Raw genomic sequence first — 21,974 nt, 5'->3', positions numbered from 1 at the left:
AGCTGCTTTTTGTCCCCCCTTACTAAGCAAGGCTCTACGCTAAGTTCAAATGGGATAACTCACAATTAATTCTTACTCATGGATTCAAAGGCCAAAGGGAGATTAATCAAAGCTGAATGGAATATGCTATTATTTCTGGTTAAAAGAATGGTACAATAATGGCATCTAAATTATGAGTGCTCCTGGAGTACAATCATTTGCCTAAAGTATCCAGACTTAGATTTTCAGCTGGAAACTAATTTGACAAAAACAAAAATAGTTTGCAGGAAACATGATTCCTTTTTCCTGAAAAAAAAAAATTACGTGAACTCTAGATGCCACCAAAGTTCTAGCAATTCCTAAGCTGACTTCTAGGTGCACATACACTCACTGTTTCTTGAGAGGGCAGAGAGACACTCCACCTCACCATCAAGATAAAATAAAATCCCTTCAGGAAAGTCAGATGCAGAACTCATGAGAAGGTAATGACCTTCCCAGTCTTCACTGTGCAGCACAGAGCAGCTGAGATTATGGTCAAAAATGAGAAAATAAACAGGAAAATCACTTTTTGTATATCAAGAGGTCTACTTTTCACCCATCTAGATGAACTATATATTTGTTGGCTTTCATAGTCATTTGCTAGTGGGAAAACAGATTCTATCTCCATAATTGAAGTTGGGAAAACTCTTATGGTTAAAAGCTTCTCAGTTCTTTAAAAAATCTTGCCAAGAAAGGAAGCTGAACATCCTTGTAGTACACGAAAACAGGATACAAGGAACATGGGTGTGAGACTGCTGTAGTTGTGTGTCTCATGAATGAGGGCTCCTTATGCATGGGAAACTACCCTCACCCTGCTTAGCAGCAAAGGCTGGGAGAAGTCCTGCTCAGGGATGCCAGTAAGCACACATTCTCTTCAGGCTCACAACATGTAATGCTTTGCCCAAAAGACAGTGGTGATATATTTGAGAGAGTAGAAATTCCTCATTCAAGAACGGAATGCTATGTTAAAGAGCAACAGAGTTCCAAAACGTCAAATATGATATCCACCCAGCAAGGTTTATTATGACTCTAGAGAAGGTCAACTCTTGAGTATCTCTGAACCACTTAAGAATGTCTGAGAGTCTTAAAACTGCATGAGCAAGTAAATTATAAAGAAAAAAGATGAAACTGCAGGTTGACCCATTGTAACAATGAGATGTACAAGACATTATGTTGAAAAAGAACTTTACAACTTTGATGGGCAGGCAGGGGGCGGGGATAGTTGTGGAGGTGGAGGGAGGGAGTGATAGGGGAAAAACAAAGGAGGAGGCAACAATGCTCGATAGGAAATTACTCATTACCTTGATCAGGTAACTGTAACCCCTCTGTACAGTATTTTTACAATTAAAAAAACATACAAAAAAACTGCAGGACAGAAAACTTAAAACATATGAGTTGTAAATCTGGGCTGTCAGGTAAAATCAATGAAAAGAAAATAGTACGAATTAAGAAAAGATTAAAAACATCCCAGAAAACAAAACCCACATATACACAGACACACATACAAGAGAGAAAATAGAGACAGCAAGACAAAGAAAACAATAGGTTTATACATACATACAACTATTACAATATATAAATACTACAAATATAAATAAAATGATTTTTAGGTAAACATAGGTTTAATTACCTAAAAACTTGAGGTCTAACTGAAGAAATACAAAATAGTAATGAAATATTTAAAAAGCAAAAAAAGAAAGTAAAGAATGGGGAGGAAACAAGGTAAAGTTAAAATGTTTTAAAGGTATAATCCAATTTTCTCACAACAAAACAGGCAAATTATTGACTATAAGTATTTAGGAAGTATTTTTCTAGAAGCCTCTCCTCAGTGTTCCCTGACAGCCCACCCCAGTTTCTCAAATCCATAGGTAGTTTTGTGAACAAGGCAAAATGGATCCTGATTTGATATTCTAATATGTTTTTCTTTCCTCCAAAAACATTGCTACCATCTCTCTTACCACTATATTTATTATGTCAATGTTTTTTTTATTTGCATGATTATGTTCTTAAAATCTACAGGTAAACTAGGTTGAAATTTGACAAGTAAAACACTGAAGTGTCTTTGATATTAATTTTCCACCATAAACAATTTTTTCTGTTCCAAAAACTCAATTCAATTTGGCAAATATTAATTTAAGCCATATCATGAAATGTATTCAGAAAGCCTTTCCCTGGCTTAAAATCTTTGACCAGTGAGTTGAGATGAATATCAATTCCTAGAAGGCACTCAAATCGCAGAGGTTTTGCTTGTTGTTTGTTTCCTGTCATATCAGTCAAACATTTTTCCTATCTACTTATGTAAACATTCCCAATTTACTTTACAATAGTTATCTGAATAATAATTATAAAAGAAAGATAGAAATGAGACTTTCCTGCAAGGCAAACAACCTTAATTTATATTCATACTGACCATTCAATTTTGTTTCCAGGAATGTAATTAGAAAATAATGGGACCACTGGGCACCAGAAGCTTACAACTGTAACTCTAGCTACTTAGGAGACTCAGATCTGAGTATCATGGTTTGAAGCTAGACAAGGCAGAAAGGTCTGGGAGATTCTTACCTCTAACAAACTACCAAAACACCACAGTGGAGCTAGGTAAAGTGCTAGCCTTGTGTGAAAAAATTCAAGGACAGTGTCCAGGCCTTAAATTCAAGTCCCAGGACTGGCACACACTGAAGAAAGAGAGAGGTAGGAAGGAAGGAGACAGAACCATGTGTTTAAGGTTTATAATTAGTTGGTTATGAAGCTGCTATAGATTTGCTAGATATATTTCATAAATACTCTATGCACTAGTGTTGACTACTGTATTTGACAGTTTATCTTACATCTTGCTGTTCCCATTACTTGCTTTTCCTTCATGAAGACAAAACCCTTCACATTGTGCTTTAAAAAAAACACAATCTAAGTCAGTCTCAGCAAATAATCTTAGAAAAATTAATAGACAATATCAAAAGTTCAAATATATATATATATACACACACATATATTTTATACCAACACGTACTCATAAGGATATTTTAAATGAAGCCAAAATCAAAAATAGGAAGAATCCTAAGTTTATAAGGACCAGGTTAAACATACTATGATAAATCTAAAAACCAACTCTGTTCAGACATCTGAAAATAGTACCAGGAGGATTATTGTAGTACTGTGGAGCATAGTAAGTTAGAAGAATGATTTTGTAAATTATAATGACTTTGTTAAACAAAGACTAGAGAAATTAATAATATTCCATTGTATACTTAGTGTCCCTGAGAATTATGTAGTCCTAATGGACAAAATGAAGAAGTGGTATTCCATTAAGTTCAATGACCTCTAATGTGAAAAATAAGGAGAGGGGAATTTATCAATCTGAAGAGCTGAGAAAATTCAAAATCCAGTCAATTAATCAACTGAGGTAAGAATCTTATCAGCACAAACAGATAATATATAAACTGAATCCATGAACATAGGATACAAGATAACCCCTTTTCTTGAAGTGAGGAAATCACTGAGAAAAACAAGTTCTGTAAAGCTGATCTACACTTCTAACAAGAATCCAGTCTGGATCCCAGCTAAATACATCAGCATCCACAAACCCTTAACCAACCAAAGCACACTGCAAAATCTGTATCAGAAGGCAATTCTACAATTGTTTGGGATCCCATAATTATTTCCTGAATAGAAAAGCATATTTTTATCATGGAAAGATTTGAAATTAAATTCAGAAAAGGTTAACAGAATCAAAACCATACTGTTGGTCCTTTTGTACATACTATTACATATATAATTAAATAATTGGTGTTTGTCTTCTGAATATTATACTCAAATGTTGAGGAATTTAAATTTCACTATTTTATAAGTTTTAGCTTATTAAATATATAAGAATTAATTTTGGATATGTGAAAGTTTACCAAGGAGATGATTAAAGAATTTAAAATATCAAATATACTCAATATAGAAAATTACTTAAAATTTAAACAAAAGTACTTAGTTTCTAATCATTATTCATAATTATAAAAATTATTCATAATTATTTTTCAAAATAATTTTCAGGCTTTTAAATGTGAGGTTTTAACCTACCAGACACATGTTTTAAAGTATCTTAAATTGTATTTGAAAGACAAAGAATCACTATCTGAACTTGCAACTTTAATAAGCCAAACATTAAATTCTAAAATCAAAAAAATTTCTCAAGTCCTCTCTTTACGTTAAAAAAAAACTACTTCCTAGGGCATGGAACTTTTTATATTTAAAAAAACATCGTAAGAAATCAAAACACATACAAGTTATGATGCACCTATTTACTAACGGAGTCTGGGTGGCATTTCAGGGAAGATAAAAACTTCTCACTTTCTGGGCAGTAGATGTGGAATATTCATTTCCTATTGTTGTTGAAACAAATTAACACACACAATGGCTCTGAAAACACAAATGTGTTCTCTTAGCAGGTCTGGAGATCATCAGATTGCCTACACTGAGGTCAAGGAGTGGTTAGCTCAGGAATCTCTAGGGAAGAACCCTCACACTTTTATCAGCTTCTAGCTTCCACTGTGTTCTTTGGCTCACTACATCTTACTCAAATCATTGTAACCTCTAGTGTGAATTGTCACATTCCTACTGTGGCTCTAACTTCTGTTTTAGATTTACAAGGATACTAGCATACCTTGGCTAATGGCCCATCTCCTCCACCCTCAAAGTCAACAACAGAGAATCTAGTCTCTTAATCTTCTCTCCTGTTTTTCAGCTGCATCCATCTCACCTAGATAGGAATACACTTCATTTTAATGACTTGTGGAATTGGGACTGGGTCCACCAGAATAACCTGGGACCTACCATTCCCCATCTCAAAATCCTCATCACATCTGTAAATCCTCCCTCTTTGTATAAGGTAAAAGCCACAGATTCCAAGGATTAGGATTTAGGCATCTGTAAGGGTCATTATTCTAACTTTCCACACATTGTAATTTTCAATATGGAAAAAAAAGTATTAATTGAGCTATAAAAATTTTTAAGGTTTCCATATGGAGAAGATTGTAAACAAAGATTACTACATAAAATCAAGTTCCTTTTCAAATGGCTTCGGATGACTGACCTACATTTTCTTTTCAGGAGCCATAACATTCAATGGTCTGAACTAAAAACCTGAAATTCTTAATGCTATACAGGTGTTATATACCTCAACAGAAACCAAGTTTACAGTAATAAGTATAACCCATATATGTGCTTCAGCTAGGCTCTACCTCTGAATGTCTTACAATATGAGCTATTGCCTATATATCATTATATTAGGCCAGGCAACTTCCATATTTTTATTTCTTAGAGCTAACTTAATTTTTTAAATAAAAGAAAAAAATTTTGTAACTAGCCAAGGGTATTCATGTATTGTTTCTCTCTTTTTGCTAAATATGTCCTATTTTCTGTACTGCAGAAAATATACTACACACTTGAAACTATGATAGCATTACCCTTCTGCTTCTAAGTTACTCTCTTTTACCTTTGTGTAGTTTCCAAGGGTTGTGATGCTTCAAGGTGGGCCTTTCTGTTTGCTTATTTTACTAAACAGAAATGTGTCTGTATATGTAGGAACAGTAAGTGAAATCATTTGCTGTTTGATACAAACATCTGCATTTATATTATAGTATATTGATTTACACACATGTTGGAGGAAAAAGATAAATAAGTACCTTTAAGGCTACCATCAATTTGTAAGCTCTATCAATTAGTTTAGTTTAACAATTGTAAATGGTTATCTTTTCATTTTTAAGTTCTATAGGAACTTTTGGTCAGAGGTAACATTCTAACCAAGTAAGAAGCTTTTGTTGTTAGCCTAAATTATTTAGAAAAGTTTTTCAAAATGAAGAACTATATTTACATATTTATTATGTCACTACATTACATGTTTTATATATATTACATTATATATTACTATTACTATACTACATATTTACTATATGTAATATGACTATCAAATAAATTCTGTAAGTTTTGCTTTTACATTTAAATGTATGAAGATACTTTAGTCAAAAGGTAATACACTTCTGACCTAGGGAAGGATTTTCTATCTTACTTTGTGTACTATTATGTTACAACTCCATTGTTTTTCCCAATGAACATACAATTTAAAAGAATTCCAGAACAACGGGCACAAGCTGGAATTGCCATGGACAATGTATACATATGGAAGCCACATTTAGCTTGGTATGTTAGCTCAACTCTGACATAAGAGTTCATTAAGGTTTATGTTCTTTATGGTTCTCTGTATTTCCAAAATGAGTGAATAAAAGCAAAGCTCATAGAATATTTAATCTTTTATTCTTCAAAATACTGTGCAAACTACTGTGAAAATCCCAAAGAGTTATAGCTCCAGGTTAAAATGGTACATTTTAATCAGTAGAGGAAAGTAACATCTGTCAGAGAGAAAGGCATAGCGCCTTCCTGTACAAGAGGCTGCTCAGAAGCTAATCAATTATTTCTTGGCACTTGTAATTGGTAGTACTGGGGATTTTAACTTAGGGCTAAATGCTTGCTAAGCAGTCATTCTACCATTTGAGCCACATCTTCACCTCTTTTTTGCTTTAATTATTTTTCAGATAAGGTCTCACATTTTTGCCTGGGTCATCTTGGACCTCCTGCATAACCTGGATTACAGGTGGAAGCTACCAATCCAATGTTGGTAATGAAAAGCCAGGCATGAGTGATATGTATTATTATTCATTGAGTAACAATAGATACCCAGTGTATTGTTAGTGAACAAAGGACTATCTCAACATAAGCCTTAAAAGAAAATCCTCAACTAGCAAGCATTCAGTAAATTCAGACCTGCAATACAACTCTATTGCCTCTTTATTAGTAAGAGATGTCCAGTGACTTATATAAGAAATGAGTTCTCTATGGGCTGGGAAGGTGGCTTAGTGGTAGAGCACTTGCCTTGCATGCTCAAGGCCCTGGGTTCGATTCCTCAGCACCACATAAGCAAAAAGAAAAAAGCCGGAAGTGGTGCTATGGCTCAAGTGGTAGAGCGCTAGCCTTGAGCTGAAGAGCTGAGGGACAGCACCCAGGCCCAGAGTTCAGGCCCCACTACCGGACCCAAAAAAAAAAAAAAAAAAAAGAAAAGAAATGAGTTCTCTAAATAATGTGTCCATTGGTTTGAAGTTTCAAAAGTTCCAAATACAAGGCCAAGTCGTCTCACATCTACAATTTTAGCAACTGGAAAGCTGAAAATAGGGGGATCACAGTTTGAGGCCTGACTGGTCAGAAAGGTTCATAAGACACCTTTACAACCCATAGCTGTGCATGGTGACACATCTCTGCATCCTAAGCTATGTGGGAGTCTGGAGCGAGGCAGATCATAATGCTGGCCAGCCTTAGCAGAAATGTCAGAAAGACTCCTATCAAAATGGCAGGAAGCTAGACATGGTTCACACATCTGTCCTCCCTGCAATGATGGGAAGCCTAAAAAAAGTTGATTGTGCATGTACTTAGACAGAAAGTGAGGCTATATCTCAAAACTAACCACTGAAAAATGGATGTGGGGAAGGGGCCCAGAGAAATGGCTCAGCAACAGAGCACCTGCCTAGAATGCCAAAAACCTGAGTTGAAATCTCAATACAGCCACTCGAAAGTTCCACATACAGCTAGGTATGAAGGCATAGGCCTATAATCCCAACTACTTATAGTCAGCAATCAAGCAGATTGTGATCCCAAGACACAGTAAGCAAAATGCTAGGAAGACTGCATCTCTACCAACAAACTGGCCATGGTGACACACACCAGTAATTCCAGTGAAGCATAGATAGAAAAACTGCAGTCTGAAATAGCCCTAGGGAAAAACTTGGGACCCTGTCTGATATGTATATAACCAAATCAAAAAGAGGTTGAGACATAGCTTAAATGGTAGAGTGCCTGCCTAAGTAAGTGTGAGGCTCTCAGTTCAAACATTAGTTCCACTAAAAAAGAAAATAAAACTCTAAATACATGCAAAAGATAAAAATGCCATTATTTCACATATCATTCCAGTCTATTGGGAATAATTACTTCATTACATGTTGTGCAGCAATAATCCAAATTGACTGGGATTATAGACATACTTCATGCTAAATGCTGCATCTCTATAGCATATAAGTATAGTTTTGCAAAGCCTGAGATAGAATGATTCTTCTACACTTAGAAAGGAAGAGCTTACCTTAGTTCAACATAGGAGGTTCACAATTCAGACTGTCTAGAGACTGTTGATGTAGACAAAAAAAAAATCAACATTTCACAAACAGCTTGCTCAGGTACAAGTGGGAATACGTTTAGCTTGGGATATATCCATTCCTAGTGGACAAACACAAAGCAAGCAAGCAAACAATGTTTATAAAATGAATGCACACAGTTGCAAAACATGGAATTTGGTAAATGGGTTCCTCAAATACAACTTCTTAAATAAAAACCATCACTGAAAGGACTGGTCCTAAGGACCACTGGGTTCTGTTCACCCAGGATATGCTCAGAAATAGTGCACCATTCAGGATGATTCAATTCTCTCCAGGCAGGTAAGGAATTCTACATTCACTAGATCTGAGCCTCAGTAATCATTACACAGTCGCATCTTCCAAAACACTTCCACCTCCTTTTACAAAGAAATGATCTGTATAATCATACAAAGTCATTAACATTTTTAGATAAATGCCAGTGTCATCTGAATATTTAAAGATGGATGAAAAATCAGCAGTCCCATAGTTTTGGACTATTTGCTCTTGTTGTTAAAGGGTATGATAACAAATTCCAAACCAATTCAGCTATGTATTTATTATTTATTAAACCTAATAAAATGGATGTATTAACAATTATAAGATTCAAAGTGATGAGGAATGTCTCCAATACAAGCAATCAATTTTCTCTAAACAGTATTATCCCACAAAAAGAGCATTTCTGATGTTCCCTTCCTTTGTGTAAGAATATCAAAAGAAAGGAAGGGAAGGAAGGTACCCATATGCCCTTCAAAGTGATGTGACCTTAGCTGACATCAACTGAGGTGTGAATTCCAGAAGACTCTTCAGGACTAGGGAATAACTGAATCCAACATAGAAATAATACCACACTGTAAAAGCTGGAGTATTTACAAAGTAAATCGCAGGCAATATAATGCTAAGTTTAGTATCCCCTATCTTCCTCACAACTAGACAATTCCAAACCCTCCACATATCCTCCATGGCCATTCCAGCAAGTGCAGAAAGTATGAGGGGTGGGAGGGGGTAGATATAGTAGCTGTATGATTTGACGTAAATGATTTAACCTCTCCTGACCTTTCATTTCCTCATCCTGAAAATGGAGATAAATGACTACAGCTAAGGGCTGAGATGAGATGCAGAAATGATGAAAAGTGGCTGAGTTCCAGACTGGTGCACAAGGAAATGTCAGGAAGGCTTTGTTCCTGTAGGCTCCCCTCCACTGGCCACTGTGCCCTGAGAGAAACTGCCAGCTCAAGGTCCTCCACTTGTGGAATTTTCCAGAGGAGGCCTTGGAGCCATGTCAAGCATGACCAAAGTCTCCTGGGACAAGCTCTTCCCAAAACTCTCCAGACAGGTCATCACAGAGTTTCTCCATAGAGCTCTTACCTGAGATACTCAGAAACTCTTACAAAAGGAATACACTGCTTACTAAGAGTGGCCTCCTGGATTTCCCCCACTGCTATTCATGAGTTACTTAAGTGAGGCTGATCCTGCAGACTTAATCCACAGAAAGGTCAGAGCTTTGCTGTCAGCATCTTTTTCTGCCCTCATGTGCTACTAATCTCAAAAACCCAAAGCAGGCTTTGGCTGCTCAGGTCTATTTCCCACCAATAATTCAAAGTCATCACACAGCTTAACTGACATGTTCCCCAGCCTTTGCCTACCCTTGACAATAGGTTTGCCTCAGACTACTCACTGCTCATGGTTAAGTGGTCCTGACCTCTAGTGTTAAGTGTTGAGAGGGTCTAAGTGGACTACATAATCTCCAATTAACTCTGTTGTGCCTATATGCTTTTAGGTGCAGCTTTCTGTATCCATTGAGAAACCAAGCCTTTCAATGATGCCAATGACAAAAGCTACGAACTTGAATGGATTCAAAAGACTTTAGCTGTCTATAATCTGAGGAATAGATTTCAATCCTACCCATTTTGCTTAACATCATAGCTATTTTAATCATCCATTTTCTGTGGCAGAGAAATGAAGCTTAGGTGTGCCCAAATCTCACCACAGTCCCATGCCTCTTATGGTAGACCTTTGATCATTCCCTTAGAGTTCTGGGAAGAATTCAGTTTGCTAATCATCATTCCTCCCCGGCTACATGGAAGACTCAGCACTTCTCAATAATCTGAGACGCTAAATGAAAGCAGGAAAATATTCATATTTAATTGAGAGAAATGTAGGGCTTAGGGGGAGAAGACATAGTGTCAAATTAATTAAAATCTCTGGGACTTCCTCAAGCATCCAAAGTAGGAATATGGAAAAGGTCTCTCTGGTTCCAGTCACCCATTCTAAACAGAGACAAATCCTAATCACCCAGAAGTGATTGTATCATTTTAACATAACTGGTTCAGATGATCTAGGAAAAGATTTTGATTTTTTGACATGTCTATTACTAACAGATTGAACATCTTTATTTAACACTGTAACCTAATGAACTAATTTTTAATTATCATTGGTAGGAATATACTTCAACTTAAAAAGCTTCAAATTTATACCAGCACAAATGTAACTAAACTTATTTGAAGAAAAAATTCTTGAAGTCAAGTTCAATCACTTACAAAAAATACATATAATTAACATCAAATGGTACATAGATTTCACACTTGAAAAAATTTTAGTTTTATTTAAAGTACAAATATCTTTCTAATGGTTAACGTATCAAATTCAGTTTGATTACAATCACAATCTTTTTATTATATTGTTTATTTAAAAAGAAAAAAGGTTCAGATCTTATACTGTTTTTAAAAATTTGTCTTAACCATCTTTATGTCTGTGATTAAAGTTTTTTACTGAAAAAAGCTTCAATTGTCAAAGCATAACACATTATACATTGCCAAATCTACCAACACTCAGTTGAAAGTAACAATAAAACACAAGAGAAGCTTACATTAGCAGACGAAAAAAAAGCCTCATCGATTCAAGCATGTGATTGTAGTAAATATACATACCTGAAGAGTTTTATTAAAGGGGATTTTTAAAAATAATATATTCATTGACTGAGCTCTCAATAAACATTAAGGGTCTTGAATATATGTTTGGTATGTTCTCATTAAGTGCTAATAGCCTTTTAAAAGAAACCACCAACAAGGGCCAATAAGTGTATGAAAAAAGTTCAACATCACTAATCATCAGGAAAAGGAAAATTAAACACAGAGATATCCCCTCAGATCTGTTAGAATAGCTATTATCAGAAAGACAAAAGATTATACATGTTGGTGAGAATGTGGAGAAAGCATTTCCACACTATTGGTAGCAGGAATGTTAGTATAGCCTTTATGGAAAGCAGTATTAAAGTTTCTACAGAAAGTAAGAATACAACTAGCATGCAACCCAACCACTTCTGGGGACATATGCAAGGGAAATGCAATCAATTTGTCAGAGCTATCTGCACTCCGGTGTTACTTTAGGACCATTCACAATAACCAACATATAGAATCTAAGTGTCGCTAAATGACTAGATGGATAAAGAAAATGCAGGTACAGGGGCACACGCATGCGCACTCATGCACGCACGCACACACACAACACACACACACACACACACACACCACTTATACAATAGAATATAGTCAGCCTTAATAAACCTGACACCGACAAAATACAATATGACCTTACTTACATGTAAATCTAAACATTGAACTCCCAGAAATAAAGCGTAGAATCATACTTGTAGGGCTGGGAGTAGGCAGTGTGGGGAATGGGTAAAATCTGACCAAAGGTAAGAAAGTTTTTCTTAGTCAAGATGAGAAAGTTCTGAAGATCTATTACACAACAAAACTACAGATAAAAATCACATATTATGTACCTGAGAATTACTAAGAGACTAGATCTTAACTGTTCACCCTAAAAAACAATAAGTATGGGAGGTCATAGATAATTAGCTCAGTTAAATCATTTCATAATATATACATAGATCAGACCATCACATTGTACACCATAATATGCATAGTTTTATTTATCAATTATAACTTATAAAGCTGGGGAATAAAATGGATAGCATAGGATTACCTAGTACCAATGGGCTATAAATTAAACAATGTAGGAAAGGAATTTCTAACTGTCAAAGGTGTAAAAACCTCCAATACTAATTTATATAATAGTACAAAATCACTACATTGGATGGATCCCAATAAGACAACAACAACAAAAAGTACCATACAAGCAATTTGAGTAAAAAGCTACTAAATGCCTTTTCAAATGGCAATGGTCATTAGGTCCTAACGGGCACCTGTCCACAGGGACTGAAACACTTGGCTAAAGAAGGAATGGAGACCCTTAATTTAATGTTACAATTTTTCTGCCCTTTGTAGGTAACTGCTCTTTCAGCCTTCTCCTTCCACATCTCTAATAGTGCACTGTATGAAACAATATCAAAATATTCTTTAAAATCATCTATGCAGGCACTGATGGCTCATGCCTATAATTCTAACTACACAAGAGGCTGAGAAATAGATGACCGAGGTCCAAGGTCACCTCTTACAGAAAATTTTGCTAGACTCCATCCCCAAAATACCTGCAAAAAGCAGGACTGGGGACATCAGTGGTAAAGCACTAACCAAGCAAACTCAAGGCTCTGTGTTCAAAACCTCAATATTGCAAATAAATAGTATATACTATGTCAATTCCTAAGCAGCCTTGATATATACTATCAAAAAAACCAAGAAACAAAATGTTTATGATACTAAAGTGTTTACATCACTGCAAATAAGCAATCTCTTTACCTTCTCACAATAAACTAAGCAAAACAATCAAACGGAACTTTATAGTTACTTTGTATACTGAAACAAGATTTCTGTTTTCAAGTAACATTTAACAATGCCCATATATGTCAAAATCTCTCCAACCATCTGAACCAGTGAGGAGTGTGTGTGTGTTTCAAAATAAAACAGACAAGATTCTACTTAATAAAGTATGTTCCTTGCTAACAAGACAATGAACTAGTGTACAAGGCTTTACTTTGTCAATAATTTATTATGCACAGCCATGCTTTTCACTAATATTTGCCTTGTCATATTCACACATTCAATCATTTTATGATATGTATGTGAAAAAGTAGCTGCTGTCAACTAAGCAGAGAAACATTAGGAAATTCTTGAATTTGCGCCTAAATATAAGCAGAAAATTGGACAAACTTCTCATCAATCAGTATGTTTGTCCAAACAGATGCCAATGAACCAGTGAAGGGTAATTTTTTTCCACCAAAATAAGTTGAACAAAATTTGCACACGATTGCATATTTGAGAATCTAAATTTTATCTGTCAACATTGCTGAGCCACTTTATCAACTGTGTAGTTTCAGCCAAATAACTTTGGAAGAAACTTCTGCCTAAGAAATTATAAATTTGGAGAGGTCTAACTGTCCCAGAGTATGTCGTGTTTTTACATAAATTCTTACCTTTGCAACTATGTGAATCATATCCTCTGCATATAATTTAAGACTTAGTATATTTGGTTTTTCTCCTTTCTATACAAGATCAGAAAGGATAAGAAGTGCAATGTGGATTTTTCCACTGACAAGTAACTCCTATCATTACTGAGTTTAAATGGTACAAAAATATTTGCTTGACAGTATCAGAAGAATTCCTGGGGAAATTTTCACTTACTTTTATGTTTTTACCAGTACTGGGGCCTGATCTCAAGGCCACTTACTTGTTTGCTTAATGCTGGTGCTCTATCATTTATATCTTTTAGATTTGTCTGTCCAGGCTGGCTTTGAACCTTGATTCTCAGATCTCAGCTTACTGAATAGACAGGGTTATAGGCACCTGGATAAATTTCCACATATTCTTATAGATGAAAACAAAATGTGTCTTTATGTGACACATTTCATTTCTGCATACTGTCACTAGAAGGAAAAAAATAATGTAATCTTTTCCTAGATTTACTTTATTCCAACATTAAATATCCAAGAGATTTAAATCTCATTTTTAAAATTTCTCTAGAGTAATACTGAGGAAATTAAAAGACAAGTCCTGCCTTTACAAACATTCTATACCAGGTAACAGTGGCTCATACCTCTAATCCTAGCTAATTTGGATGATGAGATTGAAAGGATCTAGGTTCACCCAGACATACACAGGAGACCCTGTGTCAATGAATAGCTGGGTAGTGTGGCACATGACCTATCAGTCTAGCTTCCCAGGAAGATGATATTCTGAGTATCAGTTCCAGGCCAACACAGACAGAAAAGTTCCCAAGACTACAACTCAATGGAAAGAACCTGGACATGGTGATGTGTGCCTCTCACTTCAACTAAGACAAAAAGGGTAAAATAGGCAATTATGCTCCATACCTGGATAGGAAGCAAGACCCAATCTCAAAATAATCAGTGCAAAAAGAGCTGGAGATATAGCTCATGGTAGGGCACCTTCCTAGAAAGTGCTAATCCCTGAGTTAAAATCTCAACACTACCAAAAAACAAACATGCAAAAATAACAACCTGTGTTTTCATCTCTGTTTGAGCTGTGATCTTTTACATTAGCCAAGATGACTGTGAGAAGCCATAGGTCCATAAAGACTTTTTATAACATACAGAAACAAAGCAAACATATAAAAACAAGAAGAAAGTAGCCTAACGGATCAATTCCTGTGGGATTGCATTTTATCTACTTCTAATCTAGTTTTAAGTCCAGCCTAGCTATCTTGATCATTATCCTAATTTCTTAGTATATAAGCTACACTTCTTTTCAGCAAATGTTTTCATTTGATAGTATAGTGTAAACAGATTAGTCCTCAGGGAATTCTGAGGACTGGTGCTAGTAGTTCATACTTATAAACCCAGCTACCTTGGAGGTTGAGATCTGAGGATCAAGGTTTGAAAGCCAACTGGGGCAAGAAAATCTCTGAAACTCATATCTCCAGTTAGCAACCAAAAGCTAGAAGTGTGGAACTGTGGGTCAAGTGGAAGGGAGCCAGCCTTGAGCAAAAAAGCTAAAGGACAGAGTCCACAGCCCTGAATTCAAGCCCCAGTACCAGCACATACACACAAAACCTCTTAGGATGAAAGTTGATGAATATGATCAGCAAACAGAAGTCTTCAAGTACAGTTTCCTAGGGCAAGTCTTTAAACTTCAGTAAAAATGTCCCAGTATCCACACCACCACTTCTTCACACACTAGTTTCATTATTTCAGATTTATCTCAGCCTTGAATGTAATAGCCCACTTTAATTCATGTGTTTGTCAAAACAGCTCATCGTCCAACTTTTCCCAGCCCAAAGGCTTAAGGCTTCATGCTTTTAACTTAAGAGTCTCAAGAGGAATCCTTGAGAAAACTGTTACATACTTTATACCATTAAAAAAAAAGCTTATAAGTCTCTGTACTAATGGAAAGATAGAAAGTAGAGATGCTCTTTTGCACTGGAATTATATATAATGAAGCCTCATTTTCTGCAGCCTACAATACAAAATTTAAACCAACACATCAGTATCTGAAGATTATATGTGAATTATAAGACTCCTAAAAATGTATTCCAAAAAATGATAAGTCTCATCATATACCACATATATGTATATAGTATGCATTAGATGTATTTCACACAAAGATTGAGCTTCCCTATCCCAAAGCTCTAACATCTGAAATCTTTTGAACCCCAACATGACGCCACAAGTGGAAAACTGCATGTGTGAGCTTCTATGAGTAGAAGTCAAGATAAAAGTACACTAAAAAATATTGTATAAATTATTGTATAAGTATTGTGTGAATTGAGGCACAGTGGCTCACAATGGTAATGCCAGCTATTCATGAGGTGGGGTAGATCGGGAAGACCATGGTACAGAGAAGTCAAGCAAAAAGTGAGTAAAACTCACAACAAACAACAGCAAAAAGATAATTCATATCAGTAATCACAGCTATGTAGAAAGCATAATCAGAAAAGTGAGAAAATCATAGTCCAGACCACTACAAGCAAAAACTAAATAGCCTTCCTGAAAAAATAACTGAAGCTTAAAAGGGCTGAGTGTGGTTCAAGTGGAAGAGTACTTGTGTAGCAAGCACAAGGCCAAGTTCAAATCCCCATACCACCAGCAAAAAAAGTATATACATTTACTTTTAGGCTAGATGTATGAGATATATATGAAACATACATTTCATATTATGAAACATAAATGGATTTGTGTTTCCACTTGGGTCTAATCCCCAAGCTATTCATTATGCATATGTAAATATACCAAAATCCAAAAGAATCCCATGTTCAAAACATTTCTACTTCCAGGCATTCCAATTAAGTGATATATAACCTTTATTGTGTACTTTCATGTATAGTTTGTACTACATAACTCCAAAATATAATCCCACTATATGGTTAAACTTGAAGATAAATACAATTTTTGAATGTAAAGCATTAATAGTATATTTCTTAAGGATGCGTTAGTGAAATGACAAATTTATCCTGGATCAGATACCAGCAGATATACAATACACCAATATAAAGTCAGAATAAAATTGGTACTTAATACCCAAAGATTATCATGCATTTAAAATTATTTTACTGTTCCATAGACAATGGGTTTGTCTACCAGCTAACTACTCATGTCTTTAACTGTGAAATGGTGGAACAACTAAAATTAAAACAAGAATGGTGGAAAGAACATTGCAACTGTTAGGAAAGCAATGTACCATTAAGGATATAAATTACAAGTAAAGCAATGTTACTCTCACACCAAGGTATTGTATTGCTCTTTTAGGAAGCTATCTTGTATTTAAAATCTCACTGTTTAATTTCTTTGGTCAAAAATATGACTGGACAAAATGAAACTATATGCCTTATCTAACAAATGTAAGTAAATTCAAGAGTAAAATACTGGTTGCCTACAAAAACAAACAAAATTAACAATTGTATTATTATATCACACATTCCTAATAACTGCTTGCTTTACTTAAAAAAGTGTATGTGTGTGTGTGTGTGTGTGTGTGCGTATAGGAAAATAGATAATATCTGTCAAAGCCAAACTAATTCATCTTTTAGATTACCTTTCCCTGCATCAAAGCAATTCTTTCTGATCTGTAATATTCCAGATTCTTTTGATCGCAGTCAGTTGCTATAATTTATTTCTATTGAAAACAATAACCATGTTCACTAATAAACAGAATGCATGTTTTGCTAGACAACCAGCCTTCAATGTTATACTTGTGAAGAACTGAGAATAGTATAAATAAAACGTTGCATCAATACTTCCCAAAAAAGAAAAACATAATAACACCTCATATATGTATATATTGTTACAAGAAATGCTGCAACACTCATTTTCTAAAGTATAAACTAAAAGATGAAATGGTTAAGTTTTATAATTCAGTGGATAATTAGAGTATTATCTTAAAAGCATTTTGCTCAAGTGCCATGAATTTTTTTTTCGAGTACAATCCTATACCAGCTACTTTCCAAACATACATTCTTGGGCTGGGAAGGTGGCTCAGTGGTAGAGTCCTCGCCTTGCATGTATGAGGCCCTGGGTTCAATTCCTCAGCACCACATAAGCAGAAAAAGCCGGAAGTGGTGCTGTAGCTCAAAGTGATAGAGTGCTAACCTAGAGGTGAAGAGGTGAGGGACAGTGCCCAGGCCCAGAGTTCAGGCTCCACAACTGACCAAAAAAAAACAAAAACCTACATTCTTAAAAGCTATACATGAAATGGTAAATGACTATTTTTATTATTATTTAAAGAGAAGTTTCTTGAGAACAGTATCTCTCCTATTGAGCTAGTATGCCTCAGTTATTCATCCCACAGAAAATGGCCCAAGAATATTGCTAAAATCAACTGAAAACTTTTAGTTAACACTTAATACAAGCATTAAGGTAGAATGACATATGTTAACATTTAGGAAGCTCCTGACCAAAATGGATGCAAACCAACCCTATTAGGCTTTAAAACAATAAATGTTGAAGACTCAGAAAAATCAAGAAAACCTTCTGTCATAACTTTATCTTACACAGTAAACTGTAAAGGATTTCCAATTCTCAGTGGGTTCCGAAATCCAAAATCTATTTCCCTCTTTCTCTTCCCCCATTTCTTTGTGATCCTTTCTCACAGTTATTGTCTTCATTAGGTTCTTAAAAAAAAACTAAAACAAAGGACAAAACCTCCTTCCAATTGACTTAACTTCACACTGACTCTCTGCTATTCCTAGAGTCAGAAAGGGACAACTCTGCCTGCTGAAGAGTGTTTAACCTCAAAATAGATGATTGATTGATGGAGTGACTGATAAACTACTAAAAAACAGAAACAAAAACAAACCTGTCTAGATCTTTATATAGAGATATACAGTATTCTATATATAAATAGCTGTCAAATTCACGTTTCTAAATCTAGTTCTCTATTTTAAAATATCAAAGTTATAACTATACACTAGTTGTCCCAAGCAAACTTTCAAACTTTTCTTTTAGATAAAGAATTATTACTTGAATAGATACAAAAGGAAAAGGATCCTCTTATAATAACACACTTACTAGGGCTAGTGGTTTTTCCCTTTCAAGTACTTCCTCCAGTTGCTCCCCAGTCCAGATTCAGGTTGTAACCAGATCAGGACTGAACTCCAGTCTTCTTTCTACCATAACATCTCTTCTATTCTGAAACATGCTCCACTCCTTAGACAGCCCTCTGTGAGCTCTGCTGAGGCTTCTACTAATGGGAGTTCATGTAATCCCATGGGCATTTCATAACTGAACTCTCTCTATTTGTCCTACCTACTTCTTTCAAGCATGCTTCTCCTCCAGGTACCCCTGCTGTCTTCACAGCATTCTCCATGGGACACTTCCCTTAGTGGCTGCTGAGCCAACTGGAACCCATTCTCCATTCAAAAACTCCCAACTAAAAAACCTTTTGAACTGGCATGTTTCTCCCCAGGCTAAACCACTCTCGTGTGTGTGTGTGTGTGTGTGTGTGTGTGTGTGTGTGTGTGTGTGAGAGAGAGAGAGAGAGAGAGAGAGACAGAGAGAGAGAGAGAGAGACAAAGCTGATCAAAGGCAGTCTGTCCATATTAATTTAGCCCAACTTGAATATTTTCAGACACAATGTCATTTCCTTTAGAATTTGGACAAGTCAAATTGTCTACAACTACATATGTTTTATGTACATGCTAATACCCTATTGATTCTGAATTAACTGGTTTGCATCCTAACAGAGATGGCTGCAGGTAGCTATCATCTCCTTTAATGCAAGGCTTCCTTTCTGTGCTTAGGAAGAAGTCCTTGTTCACTCTTCACAGTGCATTCCATGAGATTAAGGAGAAACAGGATATGGCTTTTACCATCATTAGACAAAACAAGTCACTTCCAAGGAAGTTGCACACTCGTGTGTGATATATGTAATATAAAATATCGCTCCCTTCAATAAACACAAAATCCCGGTCCTGGCTGTTACCCGGTCCAGCCTCCAGAATGTTCACAATCTCTCAGGCTCGTGATAGGTTTATCCCCAGATTTGTTTTTTTGGGTTTTTTGTTTTGTTTTGATTTTTTTTTCCCTAGTAGCCCGCGGTTTAGGGAACTCAGTTGCAAACAGTTTTAGAAAGTAATTCATATTATTCAAATAACCATTAAGAGGTGATTCCTGGGTTCCAGCCTGGCCCCTAGGTCTAAAATACAACATCTTCCCCAGCCCCCAGGGCTGAAATACAGCATCGCATCCCTCCCACCCCCCTGCTGTGGCTGTTTACACTAAGAATGGCGCCATGGCCCCACTCTTCCTGACATTTATCACCCCCCTTTCCTGCAAATCTCTCTCTGGGTGCCTACAGTGATAACCTGAAACTCAAAAACGCTCTGAAAACATTGGGGGTGGAAGTGGGGTCATCTCCTGGGGTGGCCTAATGAATGGGAGCCAAGAAGCCTTTGGTGGCCGCCGCTGTCCAGAGTCTCATAGCCTCAAACTTAACAGAGAGCACAGGCTGCCTGGGACGCCCAGGACCCACCACCTCATCTTGACTCTCAGTGCGGGAAAGGGACTTGGGGGGGGGGGGGGGGGAGGGAGTCATCAAAAGCAGAAACACTGCAACTTTCCGGTTTAATTGTTGCTCAGCCTGTTACCACGTTCACGTGGAGGCAGGCCTGTAAGAGCAAGGGCTCGGAGGATGGTACTCTGGTCAGTTATTTTCACAGCTGGCCTTGTCCATCACCCCTTTAAAAAAAAAAAAAAAACAAACTTCGTGGACAGGTGAGAAATTCCTGGTCTCCAGATCCCTGTAGAAACTTCTCAGCATCAAGGGGAACTGGGAGAGGAGCCCAGAGGGATGCTAAACTCGGGGGGGGGGGGGGGGGGAGAAGGGGAGAATTTGCTGGACAGAGGAATGGGGACCCCAAACCATGAACTCTCCGGTCCATGATCCAGAGGAAACAGGGGGGAAGCTCAAGAACAAGGAGCACGAGGAGAAGGGAGCAAGACGCCTGCACCCGGACGGAGGATGGGGAGGGGGGGGGGGGGGCGAGGATGTAGACGGAAGAGAAATCGGAGATTGTTAACAGGACGGGGCGAGGGAAGGGGAGCACGGGGCCACGAGCAGACCCGCGGTCTGGACGTCCAGCCCTGGCGGGTGACAGTCCCCGGCCACGAGGCGGGCGGCGAGACTGACCCTGCGCAGCCGCAGGGGCTGGAAGTTGGCGCCCTGAGGGGCGGGGGGGGGGGGCGGCGGGCGCCTTACCTTCTGGTCCACGATGGAGCAAGCCATCTCGCGGACGTGCGCCAGGCTGTATTCCCCGGACGAGTCCTGCAGGAGCAGCACCGGCTCGCGGCTCAGGCCGATCTGCAGATGGAACGAGATGCCCCCCGCGGGAGCCGCGACGCCCGCCAGGAACGGCGCCGGCCCCGGCCCGGACCCCGGCACCAGCGCGGCGGCGGCGGCGGCCGCGGCCGCGGCCACGGGCAGCAGCGGGCTGGGCGGCCGCAGCAGCGGAGGGGCGCTCATCGCTCGGCGAGCGGAGGGCGGGGGCCCGCGCGCCGCAGCCCAAAAAGTTTTGCCGCGGCGGAGCCCGGAGCTTCTTTCTCTGGGAGCCCAGACGGAAAATACAAACTTTCCGGAAAAGTCCCCCGCGCGGGGCGGGGGAGAAGAGGGAGGAGGGCGACGGGCTCCGTCTCTGGAGGGGGCGGGGGGGGGGGGGGGGGGGAGAAAGAGGGAAAATGGCCGAGGCGGGAGCACGGCGCCACCCGGAGCGCGGCCGCCTCACGGGGGAGGCGCCGCCAGCGCCGAGGAGCAGCCGCCGCGGCGCTCACCCAGGGAACTGGGCGGTGGGTCAGCGCAGCCCGGGAGGGGCGGGGCGGGGCGGGGGCGGGGCTACTGGGAGAGGGGCGTGGCGAGTGACAGTGGGGCGGAGCAAGTGGTGAATGGGGCGTGGTGAGTGATGTGGGCGGGGCCAAGGGCTCCAGGGGGCAGAAGCTGCGGAGTGTCCACCTGGCCACCGCCCAGAGGACACTGGTTCCAGGCCGCTGCCTGCTCCGCCGAGGTTCCCGCGCCTTCTGCTGCAACCCGGCTCAGAGGCGCCCTCCGTCCCTTCTTGCAGAGAGTCTAGGTTTGTTGGGCCTTGCTGCCCAGATCTCAAAAGGGACACACCTTTCCGAAAGGACCTCAGGCCTGCAGTTTCCCTGTCCCTTTGGCCACCCCACCTCTTCGAAGACTATGCAAAGTGAGGCGACTTTTAACGCCCTCCCCTTCTCCCAGAAGGCTGAGCCCCTCGGATTCCCATGACTCTTACAAAGGAGGAAACAATGGACACACTTACATACAGGGTCTTTGTGGTCAAAGATGCTTAGGGAGCCTTTGGCCTGTCTAGACA

The 21,974-nt window shown here is 38.5% G+C and overlaps 1 protein-coding gene across 2 annotated transcripts in view; it reads right to left on the bottom strand.

Annotated features, from left to right (window-relative positions):
• Positions 1-21,172, bottom strand: part of Prkd1 (protein kinase D1) — a 325,743-nt gene extending 304,571 nt beyond the window's left edge. Inside the window, exon 1 of one of the 2 annotated variants that reach the window (XM_042677421.1) lies at positions 20,846-21,172. In XM_042677421.1, the coding sequence (XP_042533355.1) occupies positions 20,846-21,109 (264 nt within the window). In that variant the 5' untranslated portion in view covers positions 21,110-21,172. The remainder of the gene's footprint in view (positions 1-20,845) is intronic. The other variant, XM_042677422.1, reaches the window with a different exon arrangement.
• Positions 21,173-21,974: the final 802 nt, after the last annotated feature.

This window comes from Dipodomys spectabilis, unplaced genomic scaffold (assembly GCF_019054845.1).
Source record: "Dipodomys spectabilis isolate Male_0828 unplaced genomic scaffold, ASM1905484v1 ptg000038l, whole genome shotgun sequence".
Taxonomy (NCBI): domain Eukaryota; kingdom Metazoa; phylum Chordata; class Mammalia; order Rodentia; family Heteromyidae; genus Dipodomys; species Dipodomys spectabilis.
This window is presented reverse-complemented; position numbering and strand designations above follow the sequence as displayed.